This window comes from Balaenoptera acutorostrata, chromosome 20 (genome assembly GCF_949987535.1).
Source record: "Balaenoptera acutorostrata chromosome 20, mBalAcu1.1, whole genome shotgun sequence".
NCBI lineage: Eukaryota > Metazoa > Chordata > Mammalia > Artiodactyla > Balaenopteridae > Balaenoptera > Balaenoptera acutorostrata.
Genome location: NC_080083.1, coordinates 46,718,454 through 46,741,472, shown reverse-complemented (window position 1 = coordinate 46,741,472; position 23,019 = coordinate 46,718,454). Strand labels below are relative to the sequence as shown.

Here is a 23,019-nt window from a genome sequence, read left to right as displayed (position 1 = left end):
GTTTCATACTAGACTGTTGATGGCTTTAATGAGTTATACCTTGATTTGCATATTTAAGACTCATGAAAACACTCAAGTCGAAGGATTGCATCTTTGGTGGTCATTTCTCACACAGAGTCGGGAAATCTAAATTTTTTTTTTTTTTTTTAAGGATTTTCTTTTTAATTAATTAATTTATTTATTTTTGTCTGTATTGGGTCTTCGGTTCGTGCGAGGGCTTTCTCCAGTTGCGGCAAGCGGGGGCCACTCTTCATCGCGGTGCGGGGACCGCTCTTCATCGCGGTGCGCGGGCCTTTCTCCATCGCGGCCCCTCCCGTTGCGGGGCACAGGCTCCAGACGCGCAGGCTCAGCAATCGTGGCTCACGGGCCCAGCTGCTCCGTGGCATGTGGGATCTTCCCAGACCAGGGCTCGAACCCGTGTCCCCTGCATTAGCAGGCAGATTCTCAACCACTGCGCCACCAGGGAAGCCCGGGAAATCTAAATTTTTAAAGTTCAGTGGCTAGTTGGCGCTAATTACTTAGTACTCTAGTCTTCTCTGGGAGTTTTAAAAAGAAGCCAGCTACTTTAGATGTCCGCACCATTCGATCCTGTAAACTCACAGTTTGGACTCTACGCTAAAAGTACACTTGAATAGAAGCGGTAAACTCCAAGACTTCTGGGCGCGGGAATTGCGGAAGGGGACCTAGAGGCAGAGACGAGCCCGGAGTGGGAGGGGCGAGGGAGAGATCCGAGCACCGCCCTCGTCCCACTCCCAACAAACTGGCTCCCCACCTCAGGCCTCCGTTTTAAACAGCGCGGGCGCAGGCGCGCGGGCGCAGGGGCGCGGGCGCAGGCGCGCGGGCGCAGGCGCGCGGGCGCAGCGCATGCGCAGGCGCCCCCGAGCCGCGCGGGCGCAGCGCATGCGCAGGCGCCCCGAGCCGCGCTCGCGCAGTAAAGGTAGGATGGTGGTGTTGGTACGTTTTGTGGTTCCCTTCGTGGGTGAAAAAACCTTGCTGGTAGGGCTTCCCTGGTGGCGCAGTGGTTGAGAATCTGCCTGCCAATGCAGGTGACACGGGTTCGAGCCCTGGTCTGGGAGGATCCCACATGCCGCGGAGCAACTAGGCCCGTGAGCCACAATTACTGAGCCTGCGCGTCTGGAGCCTGTGCTCTGCAACAAGAGAGGCCGCGATAGTGAAAGGCCCGCGCACTGCGATGAAGAGTGGCCCCCACTCGCCGCAACTAGAGAAAGCCCTCGCACAGAAACGAAGACCGAACACAGCCATAAATAAAAAAAAAAAAAACAAAAAACAAAAAAAAACCTTGCTGGTGTGGGAGCTGAGCTCTGGACCCACGGCCGAGGCCTTGCAAGTGAGTTGAGCTGCGGCGGAGGGAGGGGTGGAGGAAGCCACCCCGCGCCCCAGTAACTGGGCGCCCCGGGGTACTGCTTCAGCACCTCATCTGCCTGTGGTCTCTGCTGAGAGGAATCTTAGTTCTAGAGCCGACCTGAGTAGTCAGCTCGCCCCCACAGATTTTTGAGAGATAGTTCCCAACAGCCGGCATTGCCTCCTAATGCTTCTCGAAGCTTAGGATTTCAGAGGGAAAGCTGTTCCTGAAATGAGAAGTGTTTGGAGTTGCAGGATCACCACAGTTGCCTGCGGCGAAGGGCTGGGGGAATAGAAAGGAACGGGCGGTTTGGCTTCCTGGGCGTGAAATTTCCTGCACTTACTTAGCATGGGCCCACCCTACAGCATTCTCTGTTCACAGTCTTCTCCCAGTTTGGCCTTCTGTATTCGGTCCGAGTCTTCCCAAACGCAGCAGTGGCCGGTCCTGTGTTCTATGCCATCATCGAGGTTTATTCAGCAAGGGATGCCCACAGAGCCCAAAAGGCATGCGACCAGAAGCAGCTTTTTCAGACATCTCCAGTGAAGGTGGGTCCAAATGTGGAATTCCTCGCTCTACTGGGATGAAGTGCTGAATTTAAAACGAATAGGCCATCGGGAATTCCCTGGCGGTCCAGTGGTTAGGACTTTCACTGCTGAGGGCCCGGGTTCAATCCCTGGTCCGGGAACTAAGATCCCAAGGTGGGGGGGGGGGCGGGGGGCGGAAATAAAAGGCCAACGTTTGTACAGCACTGTGGTGTACAGAATGCTCTCAGATGCACTGCTCCACTGATCCCCCAGTTCCCCAGTTCTTTCTTTCTTTTTTTTAGATGAAGAAACTCGAACTCAGGATGGTTAAGTGACTTACTTAAGGTTTATGACAGTAAATGTGGAAACTAGAGGCCAAACCCAAACTGAACTGATGTTAAACCCCATGTCATTTTATGCTGCCCCTTAATTTAAGAAATCTTCACAAGAGTCTTCCTTATATTTACTTTTATGTAGATTTCAAATGTGTGAGGTCGACAAATTGTTTTTTAAATTAATTAATTAATTTATTTTTGGCTGCGTTGGGTCTTGTTGCTGCGCGCCGTCTTTGTCTAGTTGCGGAGAGCGGGGGTTGCTCTTCGTTGCGGTGCGTGGGCTTCTCATCGCGATGGCTTCTCTTGTTGTGGAGCACGGGTTCTAGGCACGCGGGCTTCAGTAGTTGTGGCTCACGGGCTCTAGAGCTCAGGCTCAGTAGTTGTGGCACACGGGCTTAGTTTGTCTGCGGCATGTGGGATCTTCCCGGACCAGGGATCGAACCCGTGTCCCCTGCATTGGCAGGCGGACTCTTAACCACTGTCCCACCAGGGAAGTCCCAAGCTTGACAAACTTTTGTCAGATGTAACATAAAGGAGGCTTCATCATCATCATCACTCTCAAATTGCCTATTCAGAACTCCCTTCAGATTCCAGAAGATGGTTAAAATAGTCTTTAATGCTTTGTAGAAACCTTATTCCATATTAACATGCCATCCAATTTTACTTCCCCAGAATTAAGATTTCATTATGTGCCTCCTCCATTCAGCCACCATTCCTTTTTCAAGGACCTTTTCAATGCCTCTGAATAAGTGAGTGAGGCTTCGATTTCCCAGACCTTTCACTTTATAATTGTGTGTCTTCTCTGATTGGCTTCTTGCTCTGGCTACTTCCTACTGACCTTGCTGCCTATTCTCACCCCTATTTCTTTACTCACTGATTTCACCTTTATTGAATCTGAGAACTCTCCTCAGATGTGACTCCAGGTACACTACCTCCCACTTCTGTACCCTGTTTAACACCCTCTTCAATCCTGGCTGTACTCCCTGGGATTGAAATGATTTCGTGTCAGACCTTCTTTAATTTGTGGACCCTACGACCATTTCACATAACCCCTCAGATATTACGGATGGTCCTGGAAAGATTATGAAACAGTTACTTGGTATCAGTTGTGAGTAATGAGTTCTTTTCTTATATTGGACATTAAGACCATTCCATAAGCTTAGGTTCTGAGATTGTCACAGCATAAAGCCCGTCACTGATAGAGTAATGAGGAAAATGTTCTACAAGTCACTATAGACTTGAGAGGAAAGGGCATTCGTATTCGATTTCTTTATTTAATGCAGAGCCTTAGTTTACTACCCGCACCCCCGAAATTGTTACCTACTTTAATTATGCGTTCTCTTTAAATTTTATTTATTTATTTATTTGGTTGCACCGGGTCTTAGTTGCAGCAGGCGGGCTCCTTAGTTGCGGCTCAAGGGCTCCCCAGTTGCGGCACGTGGTTCCCCCAGTTGCAGCAGGCAGGCTCCTTTAGTTGTGGCTCGCAGGCTCCTTAACTGTGGCGTGCAAACTCTTAGTTGCAGCATGCACGTGAGACCTAGTTCCCTGACCAGGGATCGAACCCGGGCCCCCTGCATTGGGAGCACGGAATCTTAACCACTGCACCAGCAGGGAAGTTCCAATTATGTCTTCTTTTATTCATTAGCAGGCAAATATACTTCTTATCTTTTTTCCCCTGTATTTTTTATAAATACAGACAAGAGAATAACATCTTCAAATAAAATGAAGGAAAGGCCTAATGTATCTGAGTTTTTCTCAGTAGCACGAAGGGAAATGTTTGCCAGCAAGAACTGTGGCAAGGTTATCCCAGATGTCAACTGTCTCTACTACCCAGGGGCTCAGAGCCCTTCTGAAGCTTCCTAATTGTCCAGGACAGCTCCATTATGACTCACCATACAGGGCCTAGCTTCCCTGTTTTAAATGTTGCGACACTCAGCATTTAAAAATTAGTCTTCATTTCTCCTTCCCAGCAGGCAGCTTCAGTTGGAGAAAGTAATTTCATTGTCTTATGTACTCATTCATTCACTCAGTCAACAGACCATCCCTCCTCTATTATGTGCCAAGATGTATGCTTGTTTCTGGTAACAAGGAAAGAATAATATATGGTTCCTTCAAGCACTTAAGGAGCTCATAAACTAGTGACAGAGGAAGATGCACAAACACATCAATAAAGAATTAACAATGCTTTGACTTTATTTGTATTATTTGAATGTTTATGACTATATTTACATACTGCACCCTGTTCAAAATGGAAATAGACATTTAAGAAAGAACTAGTGATGTAAAAACTCCACAGTAATATGTAAGTTATTTAGAGAGTTAAGACTGGAAATATTTGCACTCTCAAAGAAGCTTGTTAATGCAGATGAACCTCTAATTCTTTTGGTTGCTTTATTTACATTTATCGAGGTATACGTATTCCCTCTTCTAACAGGGGTTAGTAACTTGGGGAGGGGGTGCTACAGATTAAGGTCCTAATTCAGTGGCAGGTCCATCTTATCTCCTCTTCAGGTCATATTCTCAAGCAGGAGCTACAGGATGAGACGACTAAAACAGTTCACTTCCTTTGCTTACCCCCAGCCCCATAACAGGCTTCTGCTGGGCTTCCTTGCTTGCTTTCATCATCACTTTCACCACCAGAGGTCAGGGAACCTTCCGGTTAATCAGGGGCCCTGGAAATGATGCAGAAAAGTACTGACTTAAAAATAATAAATAACATTTATTTAGGGCTCACTGTGAACTCATTGCTTAAAATGTCCTACTTAATCTTCACAACCACTCTATGAAATTGGTATTGATAAATCTCAGGTATATCCAAAATAAGTCTCTGTGTAGGGTTGTGATATTTTTAGGTCTTTTATGTCTTCAGGTTCGTCTCGGCACCAGACATAAGGCGGTTCAACATAATACGCTTGCCCCAAACAGCTCCAGATGCCAAGAATTGGCAAATTACTACTTTGGTTTCAATGGGTGGTCAAAAAGGATCATCAAGGTAAACTCTGTAGATTTTCTTTGACTAACCAGACTCCTTTCAACATTGAACTCCTAGACTTGAGAGAGAAGAATGGAACAGGGCTATGGGGAGGAGATGTGAGAGGCTTCCACACGGAAGTATCTGAGCATTGGCCTGCCACCTAGAATTAGTGATAATCTCAATGACTTGGATGGTGGTGTCCATAATTTTCTCCAGTATTTGTATGGTATATAATACAAAAGAGTTGTCCCTATCTAGTCATTCATGTGCAAGTCTCACTTGATTTTGAAGCTATAGCATACCTCAACTATTACCTGGGATTGCTGGAGTTTAGTTTTAATTTCTAACAACAGAATATTTGGAAGTCTAGCCTTTCATTCAAAATCCTAACAGCTTCAGGATCTTTCTAACCTTGAAGAAAGGGAAAATGAAGATATTGTGACACCACTTCAGAAGCAATAGCCTGAAGTTCTTCTGTGCTTCAGAGGTGGTGTTGCCCTCCCACGAGTGCAGGAGTCCTGGAGTTGGCATGGCTGAGGAAGGAACCTTTGGGTAAGTTGGAGGAAGGTCTGTTTTCCAGTATGTGTGTGGGGGGGGAGGTGAGGGAGTGGGATTGCTCTTTTTTCCTTTCTTTCTGAAACTCAACTTTTCAGATACATCATCACCTTTTCTAAGCAACTAAAGCCCTGGGCAGAATTTTTCTGCCTGACAATATAGGTTTTTATCTTAGGCGATACCTGACAGCACCTTAAACTTTAGAATTTTAGAACTGACTGCCTGCCAAGAAGCTTAGGAGGAGGGAAAATTAGTTAGTTTTTGTTTTTGCTTTTTGTTTTTGGTTAATAATCTGTTTTGTGCTAAAATAGTCCTTCAAATACAGATGTCTTCTGGCCTTCAGTTATCCCAACAAAATCATTGTCTAAAGATTGAAATAAACTCTTGTGTAAATGTTCAGTCCTTTGCCTCCTATAGAAGGGCCTGAGTGGAAAAAGTAAATGTAGATCCCTAGAAAGGGGATTCCGATTGGTACTGAGTTTTTTCCTAGAATCCATGGCACTTGGGCTTAGGGTTTTAAGTCAGAGGCAGGGCTGTTAGCGAATGGAGTAGAGGAGGCTCCACCATCCACCTGAGTGGGTGATGGTTGAGGAGAGGCCAGATCATCTGCACTACCACCAAGTCTATCTCACTGTATGAATCCAGCCCTTTAGGCACAGGAGAGCAGGGTCTGTAGCAGTGTAGCCTCAGCTTGTCCATTTGAAATCTGTGAGTAATATGAGATTTGTGCCACGTCCTTGGTTTGCATTTCCCGTCTAGTTAGTATTTTAGGAACTTCCAGAATAGATCTGAGCAGTGAAACTGTGCCATGCCAGGGTACACCTACAACAGAGACATTCAGCTGTACCCCAGTGTTGTGCCTGCCCTTAATCACTAAGGTAGTGAGCTAAGATTCACAGATGCTTTTTTAGTTTTAAACATATAACCTAGAAATCAGTTATTCAGATGGCAGGCATTTTAAATTCATCTCTTTTGGTTGGATTTAGGGTCATTATCATTCCTTATGAAAAGGAAGGTAACCCAGAAGCTTGCTATTCAGAAGGCTATGACAGATGCATTCCAGAAACTGCTGATTGTGGTTTTAGGTAAGACCTTTTTGACTGTCCTTGAAGTGCTTCAGTTTCAGTGAGCAAAGAAACTTATTTGAAAAGTTAATTGGATGAAAGTAATGGTTATCTAAAACATTACATATTCTTTCATTCACCAGATGCTGTCACAGCAGCAGTCTTAAATTTGTTCTTTGTGGCATTTATGAGAAAAACGACAGCAACTATTATTGTCCCCAGTGTTGAGATGTAGAATGACTTGCCTCAGTTCATACAGAAAGTGTTTGGTCCCGTTCTTCCTCAATTGCTTGCTTATCATACAGAATAGTGCAGTGATTATAAGCCTTGGACACCTGTGTTTGAGTCCTAACTTTGTCTCTTAGATTTTGTTGTTGTTGTTGTTGTTGCAATTTTAGGTTTTTCTAGCCAGAGACATCTGAAGGTATTGAATATCTCTAAGCTGCAATTTCTTTATCTGCAAATAGGGTTAGTAATTCAGCTCATCACCTAATGGGGGATATTGTAAGAGTAAATGAGATGATGAATGTAAAAAGCTTAGAACTATGCCTGAAACATAGTAAGCAGACAAAATATATTGACTATTATTATTATCGTTGTTGTTTTCTTGTTGAAGAGTTTATTAGATTATGTTTTTGGAATCAGTTTAATTTCAGTTTTCATTTCTGATATATTGGGTGAATATGATTCTTATATAATAATCGGCTACGTTTTTGTGAGCCTTGAAAGTGGTCATGCTACTGAATAGCGTTGATTGTGTTCCCTATCGAGTTATACAGCGGTGAGAATGTGACAGGCTGTGCCCAAAGGAAACTCTATGATTAGTAGATTCCCGGAACAGAATTGCTCCCCTGCTTCACAGCCCTGCAGGCGTAGAGACTGAGAAATCCTAGCTAAGTTGTCAGAGACCTTATTTGCTTGTAAGAGTTGACCGTGGATTGGTCTTGGCCTTCCAGGCTGGGCAGTCCTTCCAGTGAAGTTTGACTTCCCTGGTCATCAGGCAGAATCTCCATCAGCTGTCAACTCTGGGTAACAACCTTTAAGAACCAAACTAAATGTCTGGGTTGTTTGTCCCTAATATGCAAAGGTATTCCTTATATGTACTCAAAACTCCTTAGACCAAAAAGCCTGGTGGCTCTAGCTTGCCTTGAGGAAAGCTGTATTGTCCAAAAGGCACATGGGCCAGTTTCTGCCAGTAGAGCGTTCAAATGCTCTCTCTCTCTGTCTGTGTCTCCAAAGCTTTGTTCATTGTATCTGGTAGAATTTTGGTCCCAAGGAGTAGGCACTTGCCTTGCTTCTAATATGAAGTATCTATTATAGTCCAGTGGTATCTATCCCAGGTTTGAACTCACTTTGACCCCCACCTAATGCCTTCCTATTTACTTGTATTGTGATTGAACATTTTTGTTTCCACAGCTTTTCATTCCTTTGTCATTATTCCTTAGTTCTTATTTCTAAGATCATAAAGGTTTTTGAACCAAAGTTGACACTTCTTATATATTTTTTCACAAATAATTATGATTAAAAACTGATGTGTCAGATGAGGGAACTTCTAGGAAAATGCTCTTATTTTCTGCTTTTAGAAATCAAAAGAATGTCTAATTATTGGGTGCTACCATTGTATACAGGAAGTTTTAGAACAAGAAAACTTCTGAATTGATCCTTGTTAACTTTATTTCAGAAAGTGGTAAAATAGCTGTGGCATATAGACCCTGTGAAGAGGTCACCGATGATGCTAGAACCGAAGAGGAACTACAGGATTTAATTCAAGTATGTGGAGATAAAAACTCAAGGGGTACACAGCCAGTGTAGCCGTAATTCAAAACAACCAGCAGGATTTGGAAGACTTTGGCAGGTCTACTCAGCTCTGTCATCCTTTGGAAAATGTGAAACTCTGAATCTGCTTTTGAGGCAGGGAATTTCTAGGACTTCTCCAAGTCCCGAGCCTTGTCTCTGGCCCCTTACTTGAAGTTTGGAGAGCAGGATTGAGGGCCATCAGTGTACGTCTACAGTTGTGGACACAGGAGAAGACACAGGCCTTTTAGAACTCCCCTCAAATAGAATTGCAGGGATTTGGGAACAAAGTAACTATGGCCTTAAGTGTGATTATGCTACAGTGTTTAAAAACTATTCATGCCTTTCAAGTAAGGTATATTACCCAGATCTCAGCATCTCATATATATCTTGTGTTAAATGTTTTGCAGAAGAACCTTTCTGTAAATCAATTATATGGATGCCTCGAATTAGGGATTAAGTTGTCAATGTAATTGCTAAAAGAAAACATTAATGTACTGCATATAGGATTTTTTTTTTTTTAAAGTATTTATTTATTTATTTATGGCTGCGTTGGGTCTTCGTTTCTGTGCGAGGGCTTTCTCTAGTTGCGGCAAGCGGGGGCCACTCTTCATCGCGGTGCGCAGGCCTCTCACTATCGCGGCCTCTCCCGTTGCGGAGCACAGGCTCCAGACGCGCAGGCTCAGTAATTGTGGCTCACGGGCCCAGCCGCTCCACGGCATGCGGGATCCTCCCAGACCAGGGCTCGAACCCGGGTCCCCTGCATTGGTAGGCAGATTCTCAACCACTGCGCCACCAGGGAAGCCCTGCATATAGGATTTTTATTAAAAAGGAGCAAAAAATGTGTTTCATGTCATTGAGAGCTTAATTTGGGGCTAGATTTCTGATTACTTAACTCACCCCAATGTTGCAAAGTTTGTTTTGAAGGGAAGAAAGTAGAGAAAGAAAAGGTGGTTATGTTCTGAAAAATGTAAAAATTTTGAAAGTTTTTCCTGTACAAAATAATTAATTTAATTCAATTTAAATCAGTCAAGGAAACTTCAAACATATCCATGTTTGGGCTTTAAGAAGTCTAACTTCCTGTGAAATGTGAGAGGAAAGGATTCCGTATTGGTACTAAAGATTTCGGAAACCTGATTATAACAACAGATCCATTCCTAAATGAGGCCAATCTTGGAATCAGTTCCATTTAGAAACCATTATGTGCTAGGCACTGGAAATAAGATGAAGCTCCTTCTCTCTTGGGGTTTAGGTGTTAAAGGTGTACCAGACAATTAAAAAGGACTAAAATTAAATAGATTACGAAAAGGACTGTGAAGAAAGTAAACTGGGTGCTAGTTAGAGTATTTCAAGAAAATTACTTAACATGCTGACTTTAACATTCTAAGTGTCTTCTCCGTGTGTGCACACAGGGTAGACCTCTGAAAAGTGACACTGTAGTTTTTTCTAGATTGATGGCTCTGTTGAGACAAGGTGGGATGGGGGAAGTTTTCCCATGCTAATGTAAAGGGCCATTCACTTGGTTTTAGACTCTCTTTCCCAGAATGAATTGCTCACCTGCCCCAAAGCCCTCCTACAGAAGTTCTGGAGTCATCACTGATTCAGTGGTAACCCCTAATAATAGAGTGGTGAATTAATCATGAGACGTGAATACTGAGAGTTTGGAGGAAATGGCAACATTTTAGAATAACTGTAAGGTGTGTTCCCCTCCCGCCACCCTAGCTGGTGCTCATTTTGCAGGTCAGCTACTTTTCTTGTCAGCCGTGTGGCCAAAGGGGAGAAGAATGCCTCTCAGACTTGAGCTTTGAGGAGGAAGAGTTCACATTGCCAGAACTGGACTAGCACTTTTGAATTTCCCAGAATGCCAGGTCCTGTGGTTTCCTTGGGAAGCTCTGCATCCTTCCCAACCCCCCGCCACCCCTGGGCCGCTGGAGTTTGGGGCCACTCGGGTCTGCAGCCCAAATCCCGCCTCATTGTTTGGGGCCAGGGAGGGCAGGGAGGGCTTGGGAAGAGGGCCCGGCAGGAGGTAATTGTCGCTTTTGCAAGGGGAAGAATGGCTTGCGCCCTGGGGACTCTGGGAAAAAGGCCCACTCTGGTGGCGCGCATTGGATCTCCCCACGAACCTAATAACGGTGGTGGCGGAAATAAACACGTCGTAAATAACGGGTGGGACGTTAGGCGGGGGAGGGGCACGCGGTTGCTGACGTGAGCCCTGGCGTCGGCGCTGGCATAGCGGTTCAGCTCGGACGCAGGATGTGGCTCCGGCTCCTCAGTGGCCTGGGTCACTGCGCCTGGGAGCCGCCGCGTGTTATGTCCCGGCTGCGCCTTTGGTTGCCACGGCTCTTCGTCATGTGGCAACAACTGTGGCTAGTAGTCCTGGCAGTTCAGCCTCCGGAGTGGGCCCTGGACCCCGTCCAGGTGACACCCAACCCCGCGCGGCTGACCGAGGCTTGGTCTTCATACGTCTCAGACCCCCCTCCCAAGTTGCCCCATGCCCTTACACCCCTGGCAGAAGCCGGGGGCTTTAATTATTTGACGTCCTCGTCTCCAGTCCAGATGTTGGCCCCGCCTCATCAGGAGTTGACTGAGACTGAGGTTCCACACCCGGACACGGATTCGGTTGGAGAGCTGCCTACAGGGCCAGATCAGTTTGCTGTTCCACAGCAGGATGTGAGTAATGAGCAAACCCAACATCAAAAGCTCCCAGAGGAAGTTCCAGTGCTGGATTGGAATCAGAATCAGGCCTTGGTTCTGCCTTCTCGACATAAAAGACTAAAAACAGAGCTCTAGATCAGGCTGAAGGTCATCAATCATTTGAAATAGTTTTTCCACCTCTAGGTATTAAGAGCTCAATTTTTTGCTGCGTTGGGTCTTTGTTGCTTTGCGTGGGCTTTCTCTAGTTGTGGCGAGCAGGTGCTACTCTTTGTTGCGCTGCACCGGCTTCTCATTGGATGGCTTCTCTCGTTGCAGAGCACAGGCGCTAGGTGCGTGGGCTTCAGTAGTTGTGGCACACAGGCTCTAGAGTGCAGGCTCAGTAGCTGTGGCGTACGGGCTTAGTTGCTCCGCGGCATGTGGGATCTTCCCGGACCAGGGATCGAACCTGTGTCCCCTGCATTGGCAGGCAGATTCTTAACCACTGAACCACCAGGGAAGTCCCAATTCCAGTATTCTTAATCTTTTGTGTAGATCCATATTCCAATCTGGTGTCATTTTGCTTCTGCTTAAAAATACTTCTTTTAACATTTCTTATAGTGAAAGTCTGCTAGTAATGAATTCTTTCAGCTTTTGTATGTCTGAGATAGTCTTTATTTTGCTTTTGTTTTGACAGATCTGGGTATAGAATTCTACCTTGATAGAATTCAATTCACTACTTTAAAGATGTTATTCCACTGAGTTCTCGTTTACATTGTTTCCAACAAGAATTCTGCTGTCATTGTTATCTTTGTTCCTCTATATGTAGTGTATAGTTTTTTCCTCTGGCTGCTTTAAAAGTACAGGGCTTTCTCTAGTTGTGGCAAGCGGGGGCCACTCCTCATCGCGGTGCGCAGGCTTCTCACTATCGCGGCCTCTCTTGTTGCGGAGCACAGGCTCCAGACGCGCAGGCTCAGTAATTGTGGCTCATGGGCCCAGCTGCTCCGCGGCACGTGGGATCCTCCCAGACCAGGGCTTGAACCCGTGTCCCCTGCATTGGCAGGCAGACTCCCAACCACTGCGCCACCAGGGAAGCCCTCAACACAATTTTATTTTTTTGGCCGTGCCACACAGCTTGTGGGATCTTAGTTCCCCAAGCAGGGATTGAAGCCGGGCCACAGCAGGGAAAGTGCCGGGTCCTACCACTAGACCACCAGGGAACTCCCCGAAACAATTGTTCTTACTAATTATATTACTCCCTTCTCCCCCAGAAGTGGACAGTAAAGGCATTTTTAATCTCCTTTTACAGGTGAGGAAAAACAAGATCAGAGGTGTAAGTGCTATGACCCTAGTGCCCCGATCTCCTGTCCCCAGTTTGGGGCTCTCTGCAAGCCCATGCTCCTCCTTTCTCATGACCCTTCCCTCCTCCTTGACCCTCACCAAAAATACTTTTAATCCTTTTGGAAGAGAAGCCCAGCTACACAATGGTACACATTACCTTCACACAGTCAGAAGCTTTGGATGGTTCCCCAAGTAAAGCTGGAAATACTAGAAGGAAAATGAAATGAAAGCAAAGTAGCCATCTGACAGAAGTTGCTTTTTCCCTTCTGCATTTTACGACCTCAAGTATTATTCCACTGATTTGTTGAACGTTCCACATTGGCATACAGTCTGGCAAATCTCTTAACTTATAGCCCAGATCCCTGCCCAAATTTTAGCAAAGAGCCAGGGCGGATATAGTGTTTTTTTCTGTATAGAGCCTTCTGTTACGGGGGCTGGGATATATGGAAGCAGGGACTGAGCAAAGGACTCGGTGGGTGGGTGGAGAAGGACATGTCCAGATGACGACCTGTTTGTGGCGGTTGTTGTCGTGGTCATCTGTGACAGTAGCAAGAACGCAAGCACACTAAAGAGGTGGAGAGAGGAAGCCTCACACTCCTCTGCCTCTGAGGCAGGACAGGATGGGGTATGTGAATGTGAGGAGTCACAGTAGATCTGCAGAGAGTCCAGCTGAGTAGGGGAGTATTTGTCTTCCAGCCTTGGCTTTTCTTGAGTACTGGCCTCTGGGAACCAGTGGAGTAATCCTGAATATAGTTACTATATTTCACACTACAGAATTTTCTGAGTAGATAGCCACTTTTTCAAGAGATATCTTTTTCACATTTTGTTGTTGCCAGTCATAGGCTTAAGTGTGGGCTTCTTTTTCTCCTAAGTGGCACTCAAACGTTGACTGATTCCTAATTCATTTGGCTTTGGACTGACAAAAATCTGTCCTATCAGTCTTCAATGATCAAAAACAGTCTCTTCTTTTTTGACAGACGAAGAAACATCTCTTGGGAATGCAGAAGGATCGTTGATGAAGGTGTTACAAGCCCGGAAGAAGAACAACAGCACCGAGCTGATTATTGAGTCAGAGAGGGCATCCTCAGATAAAAGTGCTGTCAGCTTGTCAGGCTTCATGAATGAGCAGCTGGACTTTAATAATAAAAGTGATATTATCAGTGCACGAAATTACATACTGCCTTACATCTCAGAGGGAAATCTAGGAGATGTGGAATCAACATTATTACCATTCCTTCAACTTCTTTTTTCAAATATACAAGATGGAGATACGCCCCTGGGCCTTTTGAAAAACAATACAAGGAGCCCTTCTGTTAAGCCTGTACACAAGAATTCGACTCATAAAAATAAATTGAGGAAACTCCATTTTCTGGAAAATGTGTTAGATGCAGAAACTCAAGAAAAATTTGATGAGGTTAAAAAGGAAGAAAAACCTGCCACGCGTACACGTTCCAACCTTTTAAGTGCCATGTTTAAACGCTACCTCTTTCAAAAGAAATTGGAAACTGCCCAACCACAGAAAGACAGCCCAGCAAAGATTGAGAGTACCGAGGAAAAGCTGCTGAGAGTGAACAGGGTCCTCAAGGGCCCAAGGGGCCTACAGAAAATGCACCTCCAAGCAGTGGGAGATGAGAGCGTCAGGAGGAAACAGAATGCCCAGCCATCTGTGGCGAGCACTGCTGAAGAAAGAAGGCTCAGGAGGCCATCCCCAGGAAAGCTGAAACAGCTTCTCGGTGCAGAGGCCCAGGAAGCTGGTGGGAAAGTCCTGAAATGCGGATTCTTCATTCATAAAATAATACAAGGCAGCAGGCTCCTCTACCCTGAAACAGTACTTCAAGGTCAGGCCTTCTGCCTCCATCCCTCCAAAGTCCCCATCTGAGGTTAAAAGCAAATCAAAAGACTTATCCAACACTATACTTGTTTTAGAGGATGCAAAGGCTAGAGTTAGAAATATTAAGGATTTTGAACTAATCTCACATTCTGGGAAAAAATACATCTTCCATAAAATTAGGACTCATCGGGTCCAGAGAAAACCCAAAGTCAAAAGGAGTCGAAAGTTCAGAAAGAAAAGTTCACTCAATAGAATGATGCTTGCAAGCCCTCCGTTCTCTGTAGTGAGGAGTCTCATAAATTCCCCTCCGCGAGAAGCTGTTTCACCTTCAAGAGAAGTGACTTCTCAGGAAAATCCTTTTCCAGAATTATTTTCTCTTTCAGACCCTTCTACAGAAAACACTACTTCAGAAAACAATACTGCACAAAATGTTTCTGAAGTAGTTATTTCTTCAGGAAACTCTACTCTGCCCGGAGGAACCGGCCCTGAAAACACTACCCATAAGGATGTCTCCACTACACATTCTGCTGTTGCTGCAGACAACAGTATGCCACCTGTTCAACACACCAACGAAACACAATGGGAGCACCACAACATGGGCACTGAATTATCCTCTAAGCCCACAGGCTTCACTTTCCCAGGGCTCACGTCCCCGGGTGATCAAGTTGAAACTCAGCTAAACTGGCAGCTACGGTCCCTCATCCCCAACAATGACGTGCGAAGGCTCATTTCTCATGTTATCCAGACTTTGATAATAGAGTGCTCGGACACCCACGTGCAGCTGGCCTGTGCCAACCTCATCTCTAGAACAGGCCTCCTGATGAAGCTTCTCAGCAAGCAGCAGGAAGTAAAGGTGTCCAAAGCGGAATGGGATACGGGCCAGTGGAAAAGTGACAACTATATCAGTGAGAGCACAGAAGCCCAGAGTGAGCAGAAAGAGCAGGAGTCAAGTGAGGTGAGGAGAACCCCTGAAACATGGGACCTGGACTTTTACTCAGTTTAGGACATGCCATGGACGTGCCCAAGCAGGAATACCACGGGCTCCTAGTCTGTATCTTATCTTCAGCCATGACACTGGCTAAGACAGTGATCTCCCACTTTGCTCATTGAGAGAGTGTGCCACTATTCCTAGGGTAGACGAGAAAAGGACGTAACGCAAGATAAATAAATTGTAGAAGAAAATGCTAATGATAAGATTAATAACATTAAATTTGGCTTGTTCTTATAGAAGCTACTCGCCTGAAAGGATTGGGTTTTATAGTAGTTTAAGAATAGTTAGCTATTGTTTAGAATAGGTTTAAGAAGAGTTAGCTTTCATCCCTTCTATCTCCTTGTTTGTAAAAAATTGTTATTTATTTTTTTAGCTCACAAAAGAAGTTCCAGGATATGGCTATAACAACAAACTCATCTTGGCAATATCTGTAACTGTAGTAGTGACGATTTTGGTTACACTTCTCTGTCTCATTGAGGTAAGGACAATAATTCATTCAGATTCAGAACCCACAAGCTGAGAATCAAAGCCATCTTTCCACCTACTACTACTTGATTCTTCTCTTTAGTCATGAGGACTGAGATACACTTTGTTATTTTACTGAAAAGTATATTCCCAGGATTTTTTTTCTTTATTCTTTTTTTCTTTTGGCTACATTATGTCTTCATTGCAGTGCGTGGGCTTCTCACTGCCGTGGCTTCTCTTATTGTGGAGTACCGGCTCTAGGCACGCGGGCTCAGGAGTTGTGGCGCACGGACTTAGTTGCTCCGCAGCATGTGGGACCTTCCCAGACCAGGGATCGAACCCGTGTCCCCTGCACTGGCAGGCGGATTCTTCACCACTGCGCCACCAGGGAAGTCCCCATAGGATTTTGAAAGAAACTCCACTCCCAGGAGATCTCTATGGAATTGGATCCATGATAACAAGCCATTGGACTATTTTGACAAGTTAAGTTTATAAGAAGGCCAGAGTTGACATGATAGTAAAATTTCTTCAACTCAAAAACTATGCTGATTTGATGTACTCGCCAGTCACTCTCATTCTACTGTTTATTTCTTTCCTTGTTGGCTGAAGTGATGAGAGACGTATGATCTCCACACTCATGGAGCTATCAGTCACCCTGGGAGGGCTAAAAGGACATGCCTAAAAGATCAAAGTGTGATCTCGTCAAATCCTTAGACTTACTTAACAGCTTGCTTCTCCAGTGTATTAGGAATTGCGTAGGTAGGTTCCATTAAAACACTGCAAGTAAAATCCTGCAGCAGGCTACCCTAAAGCATGTCATATTTATAGTAGCCTATTCCTGGAGCTAGCCTGTTTATCTTTTCTTCAGTTACATAATAGTTTATTAATTTTCCCAGCAGACAGTGGCTAACATTAAAAGAGTGATTTTAATAAGCTGGCAATCTTGATTCTACCCTACCAGTCCAACCTACTTTATTTACCTTTTCTCTTGTAATGGCAGCCCTCCATTGCAGCCAAAGCAGCTCCTCAGTATACGCTAGTTACACCACATCCATGCCTGCTTTTGTCTGTGCCTTTGGCCATCTAAAATTCCTTGATTTTGCTTTGCCTGTGGAAGTCCTATGAACCTCTCAAAAGCCAACTCAAGTTCAGATATCTTTCTTCATAAAGCCTTCCCTGAATACTCCAGCCCTCCTGATCCTAGTCCTGTGAGGTTTGTCACCATTTCTTAGGGGCCATAGCAAAGCAGTCCCCTCCCCTCAGAGCTCACAAAAGTGGGAAGCAGTTTTTTAAAAGGCAGCCCCCCAAGAGAGAAACAGCAAGGTTAGCACATCATGGAGCTGAGCAGAGATGTGTAAGGACCAATGGCTTCCTGGCCTATCAGACTTGAATAAAACCTGACATGATGTACTAACTTCTAAAGAGAAATGAGTCTATCTGCAGGAGGGTTGGTCAGTAGTGAAAGCATAGAAAAGGTGAGGAGAGACCAACATGGGCAGCGCCCATCCTCCCATTGCCCGAGAGTAGAGATGGCACCTTAGGCAGCAGAACTGAAGAGTCAGGCCCACTAGCCAGGCTGTGCCTGTTGAGGAGATGGATGCATCCAGCTACCTCAGGCCTTCCCATTAAATTCTGGATTCAGCTGGTTCCTTTTCTAATTCTGTTGTCACCAAGTAGCCTTCGATTGTGTGATTGTGCTTTAGTGTGCCACGGAGGCCTGTCTCCACAGAAGGTAATTCTCTGACTGTGTAGACACGGATGCCCTGTGTGTAGAACAGATGTATTTCTCATTGTCAAGTAATAATTTGGCATTCTGATTTTTGATCAATCCTGTGATATTGATAAAGTGAGACTGCCACAACAGGAAGACGCGAGTTGTCTCTTGGTGAGGAAGAGTATGATTTCTGAGCCTAGGAGGCTGGGGACTAGCATGGGGTCAGCTTGCTAATCATTGGCCATTGCCCAGACTGTACCCTCTACATCTCCAGGTGGCATGTGGCCTTTTGCTTTTTTAGAATTTCTGTAAAGTCCCCTTTTTATTGTTTGTAACTTCTCTAGAGTTTAACCTTGCATTTGTTTTGTTTTGTTTTGTTTTGTTTTGTTTTGGCCTGCGGGATCTTAGTTCCCCAAGTAGGGATTGAACTTGTACCCTAGGCAGCGAAAGCGAGGAGTCCTAACCGTTATTTCCTCTCCCCACTTATATGATAAGCTCTTCGAGGACAGGGGCCATGCAGTGTTCTTCCTATGGTAGACACTAATGGTGCTCAACGGAAGAGAGGTGAGGCGTTATGTCAATTCCACAGTGAGGAATCATGCAACCGAATATTTATTTGAAGTAGCATCGAGTCCAGCAATAGACCCATGTGTTCTTAAGACTTCTGAAATGTCATGTTTTAATATTCCAATCAGTGGGGGAAAATGAATAAATGGTGATAGACTAGCTGCCTAACTATTTGGGGGGTAAAGAATAGCAGATCCCCATTTTTCATCTTAAATAAACATATTTCCATAAATGTGAAAAAAGACCACATAAAGGTATTAGAAGGAAATAAAAGCAGTATTTTTATAATCTTTTATAATCTTCAGAGCCTGATGCCACAAGCAGAGCCTTTGATATAGTCCACCATCTTGTCTGTGACACCAGCTTAGCACTGATTCATGCCAAGCGTAAGATGAAGAGTTTTCCATATATTGTCTGATTTAATGCCCACAGTTCTGTGAAGATGATATTACTATCCCTCCTTCATAGATGAAGGAGATCAATGTAAGGCCCCAGTGGCCAAACCAAAAGCAGAAGCCAGTTTCACCCGACTGCAAAGCTTGTGCTCCCTACTCCACTCTTTTGTCTTGTCTCCTTAGAGACAAAAACACTGGAAAGATTCGAAACACTGAAATTCAATGAAAACCAGTATTTCTTTACTATAAAGAGTTTTTTGTTTGTTTGTTTATTGGGGGTTGCGGGGTTTGGCCATGCTGTGCAGCTTGTGGGATCTTAGTTCCCTGACCAGGGATTGAACCTCGGGCCACAGCAGTGAAAGCGCCATGCCCTAACCACTGGACCACCAGGGAACTCCCAAGAGTTTTATAAGTCAACAAGAAGAAGACAAACAGTCCAGGGGAAAAGGGGGCAAGGGCTGTGCAGAGTAGGAGGTGTGTTGACAGTCTGCCACCATATCTGCCCGTCCTCTCCTCATGGCTCATGTGGGGTGGCTTTTGTTAGCCAGGCCTTTGTCACCTCATGACGTAAAAATAATCTCTAATATTTTCTTCAAGTACTTTTGTAATCTGTCTAGAATTTGTTGTATTTGTTTTTTAGTGTGGTTGAGGCAGGGGATCTAACTTTTCCCCCCCTACAGGAAGATCTAATTGTTTTCAAATCTTTCACTGAATGGTTTATTCTTTCTTCCCTGGTCTCATATACTATCTACATCTGGACTCTATTCTGTGATCCAGTTACCTTGTCCTGTACCAGTACCAATATCACACTGCTTAATTCCAGTTGCTCTATAACATATTTTATATCTGGTAGGGCAAGGTCCTACTCTTTGACCTTGTTTTTCATACATTTCATAACTATTCTTACACATATTCTCTACCAAGTGTCAGCTGGCCAGGTTTTATTTAAAAATTATTTTGGATATAAATGGATTGCATTGAATTTGTAGGTTAATTTGATGAGAATTGACCTCTTTACAACATTCTAGGAGGATGGTATCTCATGCCATGTAGTACTTCTTCTTAATGTCCTTCAGAAAAGTTTTAATATTTTCATCACATAGGTCTTACAAAGTTTTGGTTAAGTTTATTCCTAGGTACTTTATGCATTTTTATTGATAGAGTAAACGGGATGTTTCTTCTGTTTCTTAGTGAGTTATTTGTGTTATATGGGAAAGCTATTGAGGCTTATATGTTGATCTCTTGATTTTGTATGTAGCCATCTTACTCATGTTACTTCCAATAAAATTTCGGTTGATTCTTTTGGTCTTTTTAGGTCCCTCATTTCATATGCAAATGTGTTTGTCTCTTCCTTTCCAATACTTCGTTTTTCTTTTCGTACTGATTAAGACCTCCTCCACATTGATCGATAGTAGCAGTAATGATGGGCATCCTACTCTTGTTGTTGACTCTAAAACAAGGCTTAGGTTTCTGCTAGATACTTTTCTTTTCTTTTCCTACTTCTAAGAGTTTTTATTAGGAACGACCTGTTGAACGTTATCTAAAGCAGTCAATAAAATATATCGCCAGCTGCATGCAAGACCCTAAGTTAGGTACTGTGGAAGAGGCAAAGGATTATTAAACAGGGTAGAATTCCTTTCCTTAAAAAAGTTATCATCTCACTGGGTAGATAAGATTTAAAGTAAAAGGGAATGAATAAGGATTTGGAAATAGTTGTAATGGATAATCATGATCATGTTTTCTTTCAAAACAGATTTATTCTCATCGAATTGCAAAAGGGGAAGATAAAAAAAGAAGCAGAAGGTAAATATTGGTCTTTTAAAGCAGAATTTTACAACTAGAGGAGAACTTAGAACTCACCTATTTCAATTTCCTCACCAAAGGCAGGAAGAATGTTTAATTACCCTAATGGTTTACCCTAATTTATTTATCAGCAGAATTAGCTCCCCAGCCCAAGCTGACTTAGAACAGGACTGGCACAGATTCATCTGCTTTCACTAGTCCTTTAAGGAAAGAGGGTGGACGGGGAGAGGTTTTGCTTGCACCTGTTCCTGCTGGCCTGGTGCCTGGTTCCTAGGCATCAGGCCAGGCCAGAGGCCTTCTAGGAGGCTCTGGGGTAGGGAGGGCCACATGGTTGGGGATTTAGGGGCTGGCCTCACTCAAAGCTGACGAAAGGTAGCACATATGAGTCCCTTCTGTAAAGTGGCAAGAAAACTTCCCTTCTCACCCTACTGTTTTTCAGGCCCCTACTCTCTATTCCCTTTATCCAAACCTCATAGAACTTTAACCGGGAGAAACTTTAGACAGTAGTTTGTCTCTTCCTTTTATAATAAGGAAATGGAGAAAGAGAAAGGGAAAGTATCTTGCCCCATGATCACACTGCTAGTGATTATCAAAAAGAAGAGGGTCCCTTTCCACTGAGGACTTCTCTACTGATCACACTGTGCTTGGGCTGTGAGCTCCGTTTTATGTCACAATTCAGTATACACATACTATATGGGCATAAGTAGTTTCTGAAACAAACTTATTGTGCACTCTGATTTTTTTCTACTCTATTTGTATTCAAAAAGAGTATTTCGTGTTTCCCTGCTGGTCATGGCCTTTCAACTGATTTCACAATTCACTGACACCTCAGTGACAGCCTGCAGTATGAAAGTCAGAGAGCTATAGATAACTTTGCTAGTTGGGTTCAGGTGTTTACTTGGTGTGATTCAACTTATAGGATAGGATAGAGCAGCCAGGAAAATAAAAGCACCTTCTCCCCACAGCCACACCCCCAGCAAATGCTGCATGTGCGACTAAGTCCGAAGCGGACTGGTGTGAAGCACATCTAGAGAGTAACGTGTTTCTGCCCAGCGCCGCTGTGCAGTGTTTTCACTGCACGAGGGCACTTGGCCAAGGGCCAAGAAAGGTGAACGGGGCTGAAAATCCTGCCTATACTCCATGCTAAGCCACATGCAAAGGTCTCCCCGGAGGCACGGGGTGGGGGGGGGGGGTGGCCTTTTGGACAGACACAGAGAACTTCTGGAAGGCCAGCATGCATGGAATGATTTTCAAGATCCCGGGTCTGTGGTGATTTTGCTCATTGTGATTATGGACTGAGGTACCCATTTAGTCCTAATAAGACCAGAGATAACACATTGTGAGAGAGATGAAAAATGACATGTAACACTAACTGTGTGTGTTTTCCTCCAAGGGGCTTTTTTCGATTTCTGCTGCGTAAGAGAAGCTCAGGGGAAAGTGAGAGTCAGGTAAATTTGAAAGGGATATAGTACTGTGGCCAGAGAAAGCAGGGAAGATGCTGAATTAATATTTCCCTTTCTGTGTTCCAGGAGGGCTTTTTCGGGAGAAGGCGGCCACTTTGGCTTAGGGATGTGTATAGGCCTCTCAACGCCACACGCAAGGAAAACATGGCACAAAAGCTACACGACAGGGAGTCTTCTGATGAGGATGAGATGTACTTCTATAAGGATGTACCATAAATGGTAGGGGACAATTTAAAATTCTCATCTAAAATGAGGAAATCATGAGAACTATCATTGTTCCTTTCAAAAGTAAAAAGCCTTGGCGTTATTCTTCTCACCCCAGGGAAGTCATCAAAGCCCCAGCAGAGAAGCTTCTGGCTGCATATTGGGTTGATGAAGAGGCGGGTGAGGAAAGTGAGACCGCACACGAGACAGCCACAGAGTGAGCCCTGTTCTGCCTCAAGCCACCGGTAAATTTTATTTTCTAATATCGGCTTCTCAGCATTGCTTGTAAAATACTTCTTTTTCTTATATTAAAGTGTATAAATTCATAACCAAGTCTAACCATGTGGTAAGGAATTAAAATGTAAATAGTTGAATATTTATATACCAATAACAGGGGCCTGCAAGAAGAAGCAGAGCTGAAACTAGAATCCCTCGTGGTAGCCAGTACTTCCACAAGAGGAAACGTGGGCAAAGGAGGATGAGTAGAAGGATGAAGAGGGGCTTCCCTCCCTTGTTTCCCCAGTATCATCAGTCCCTGGGAACTGGAAAACATACCATCCTCAAGGGGCATAGATGAGTAAATCAAATAGCAATTTATTCTGGTGCTCTCTCTCCTGGTTCATCAAGTACCAGTTATTTACAACATGCTCGACCTCCTGCCCATAGAGGATCATCTACTTCTGGCCCCTCTCGTACGGTCATTGGGGTTGCCAGAATATTTGGATCACTGGGCCTCCCTCCACTGTGGAGCCAAGGCCTGACTTTTCTCCCAACTTCTCAAACTCATGTACAGATGTGTACCCTGTGTACCAAGGTAGGGGGTTCTCCACCATTTCAAGCTGGTGGAAAATTCCCATTGGGTTGTTTTTTTTCTTTAAAAAAAAAATCCCAACCGTTGGATAACTAGCAGGGAGATGCCAGAAAGACAGGGTAAAGAAGAATGTGTGAGAGCAGCCATTGCCCAAGACGGCCCTCCTCAGGCCCTGGCCTCTCCTGACCCCACTG

At 44.5% G+C, this 23,019-nt stretch overlaps 1 protein-coding gene and 1 pseudogene across 1 annotated transcript; both read left to right on the top strand.

Annotated features, from left to right (window-relative positions):
- The first annotated feature begins 864 nt into the window (after positions 1 to 864).
- LOC130705836 (RAD52 motif-containing protein 1-like) lies at positions 865 to 11,322 on the top strand. The gene is made up of 9 exons (XM_057535189.1): positions 865 to 937; positions 1,296 to 1,348; positions 1,729 to 1,908; positions 5,092 to 5,214; positions 5,682 to 5,748; positions 6,738 to 6,836; positions 8,497 to 8,585; positions 10,350 to 10,477; positions 11,161 to 11,322. Exons 1-8 carry the CDS (start codon positions 865 to 867, stop codon positions 10,449 to 10,451), a joined length of 786 nt encoding a protein of 261 aa, XP_057391172.1. The 3' UTR covers positions 10,452 to 10,477; positions 11,161 to 11,322.
- A 2,606-nt stretch (positions 11,323 to 13,928) lies between these two features.
- On the top strand, positions 13,929 to 22,347 carry LOC130705972 (leucine-rich repeat-containing protein 37A-like; annotated as a pseudogene).
- The last annotated feature ends 672 nt before the right edge of the window (positions 22,348 to 23,019 follow it).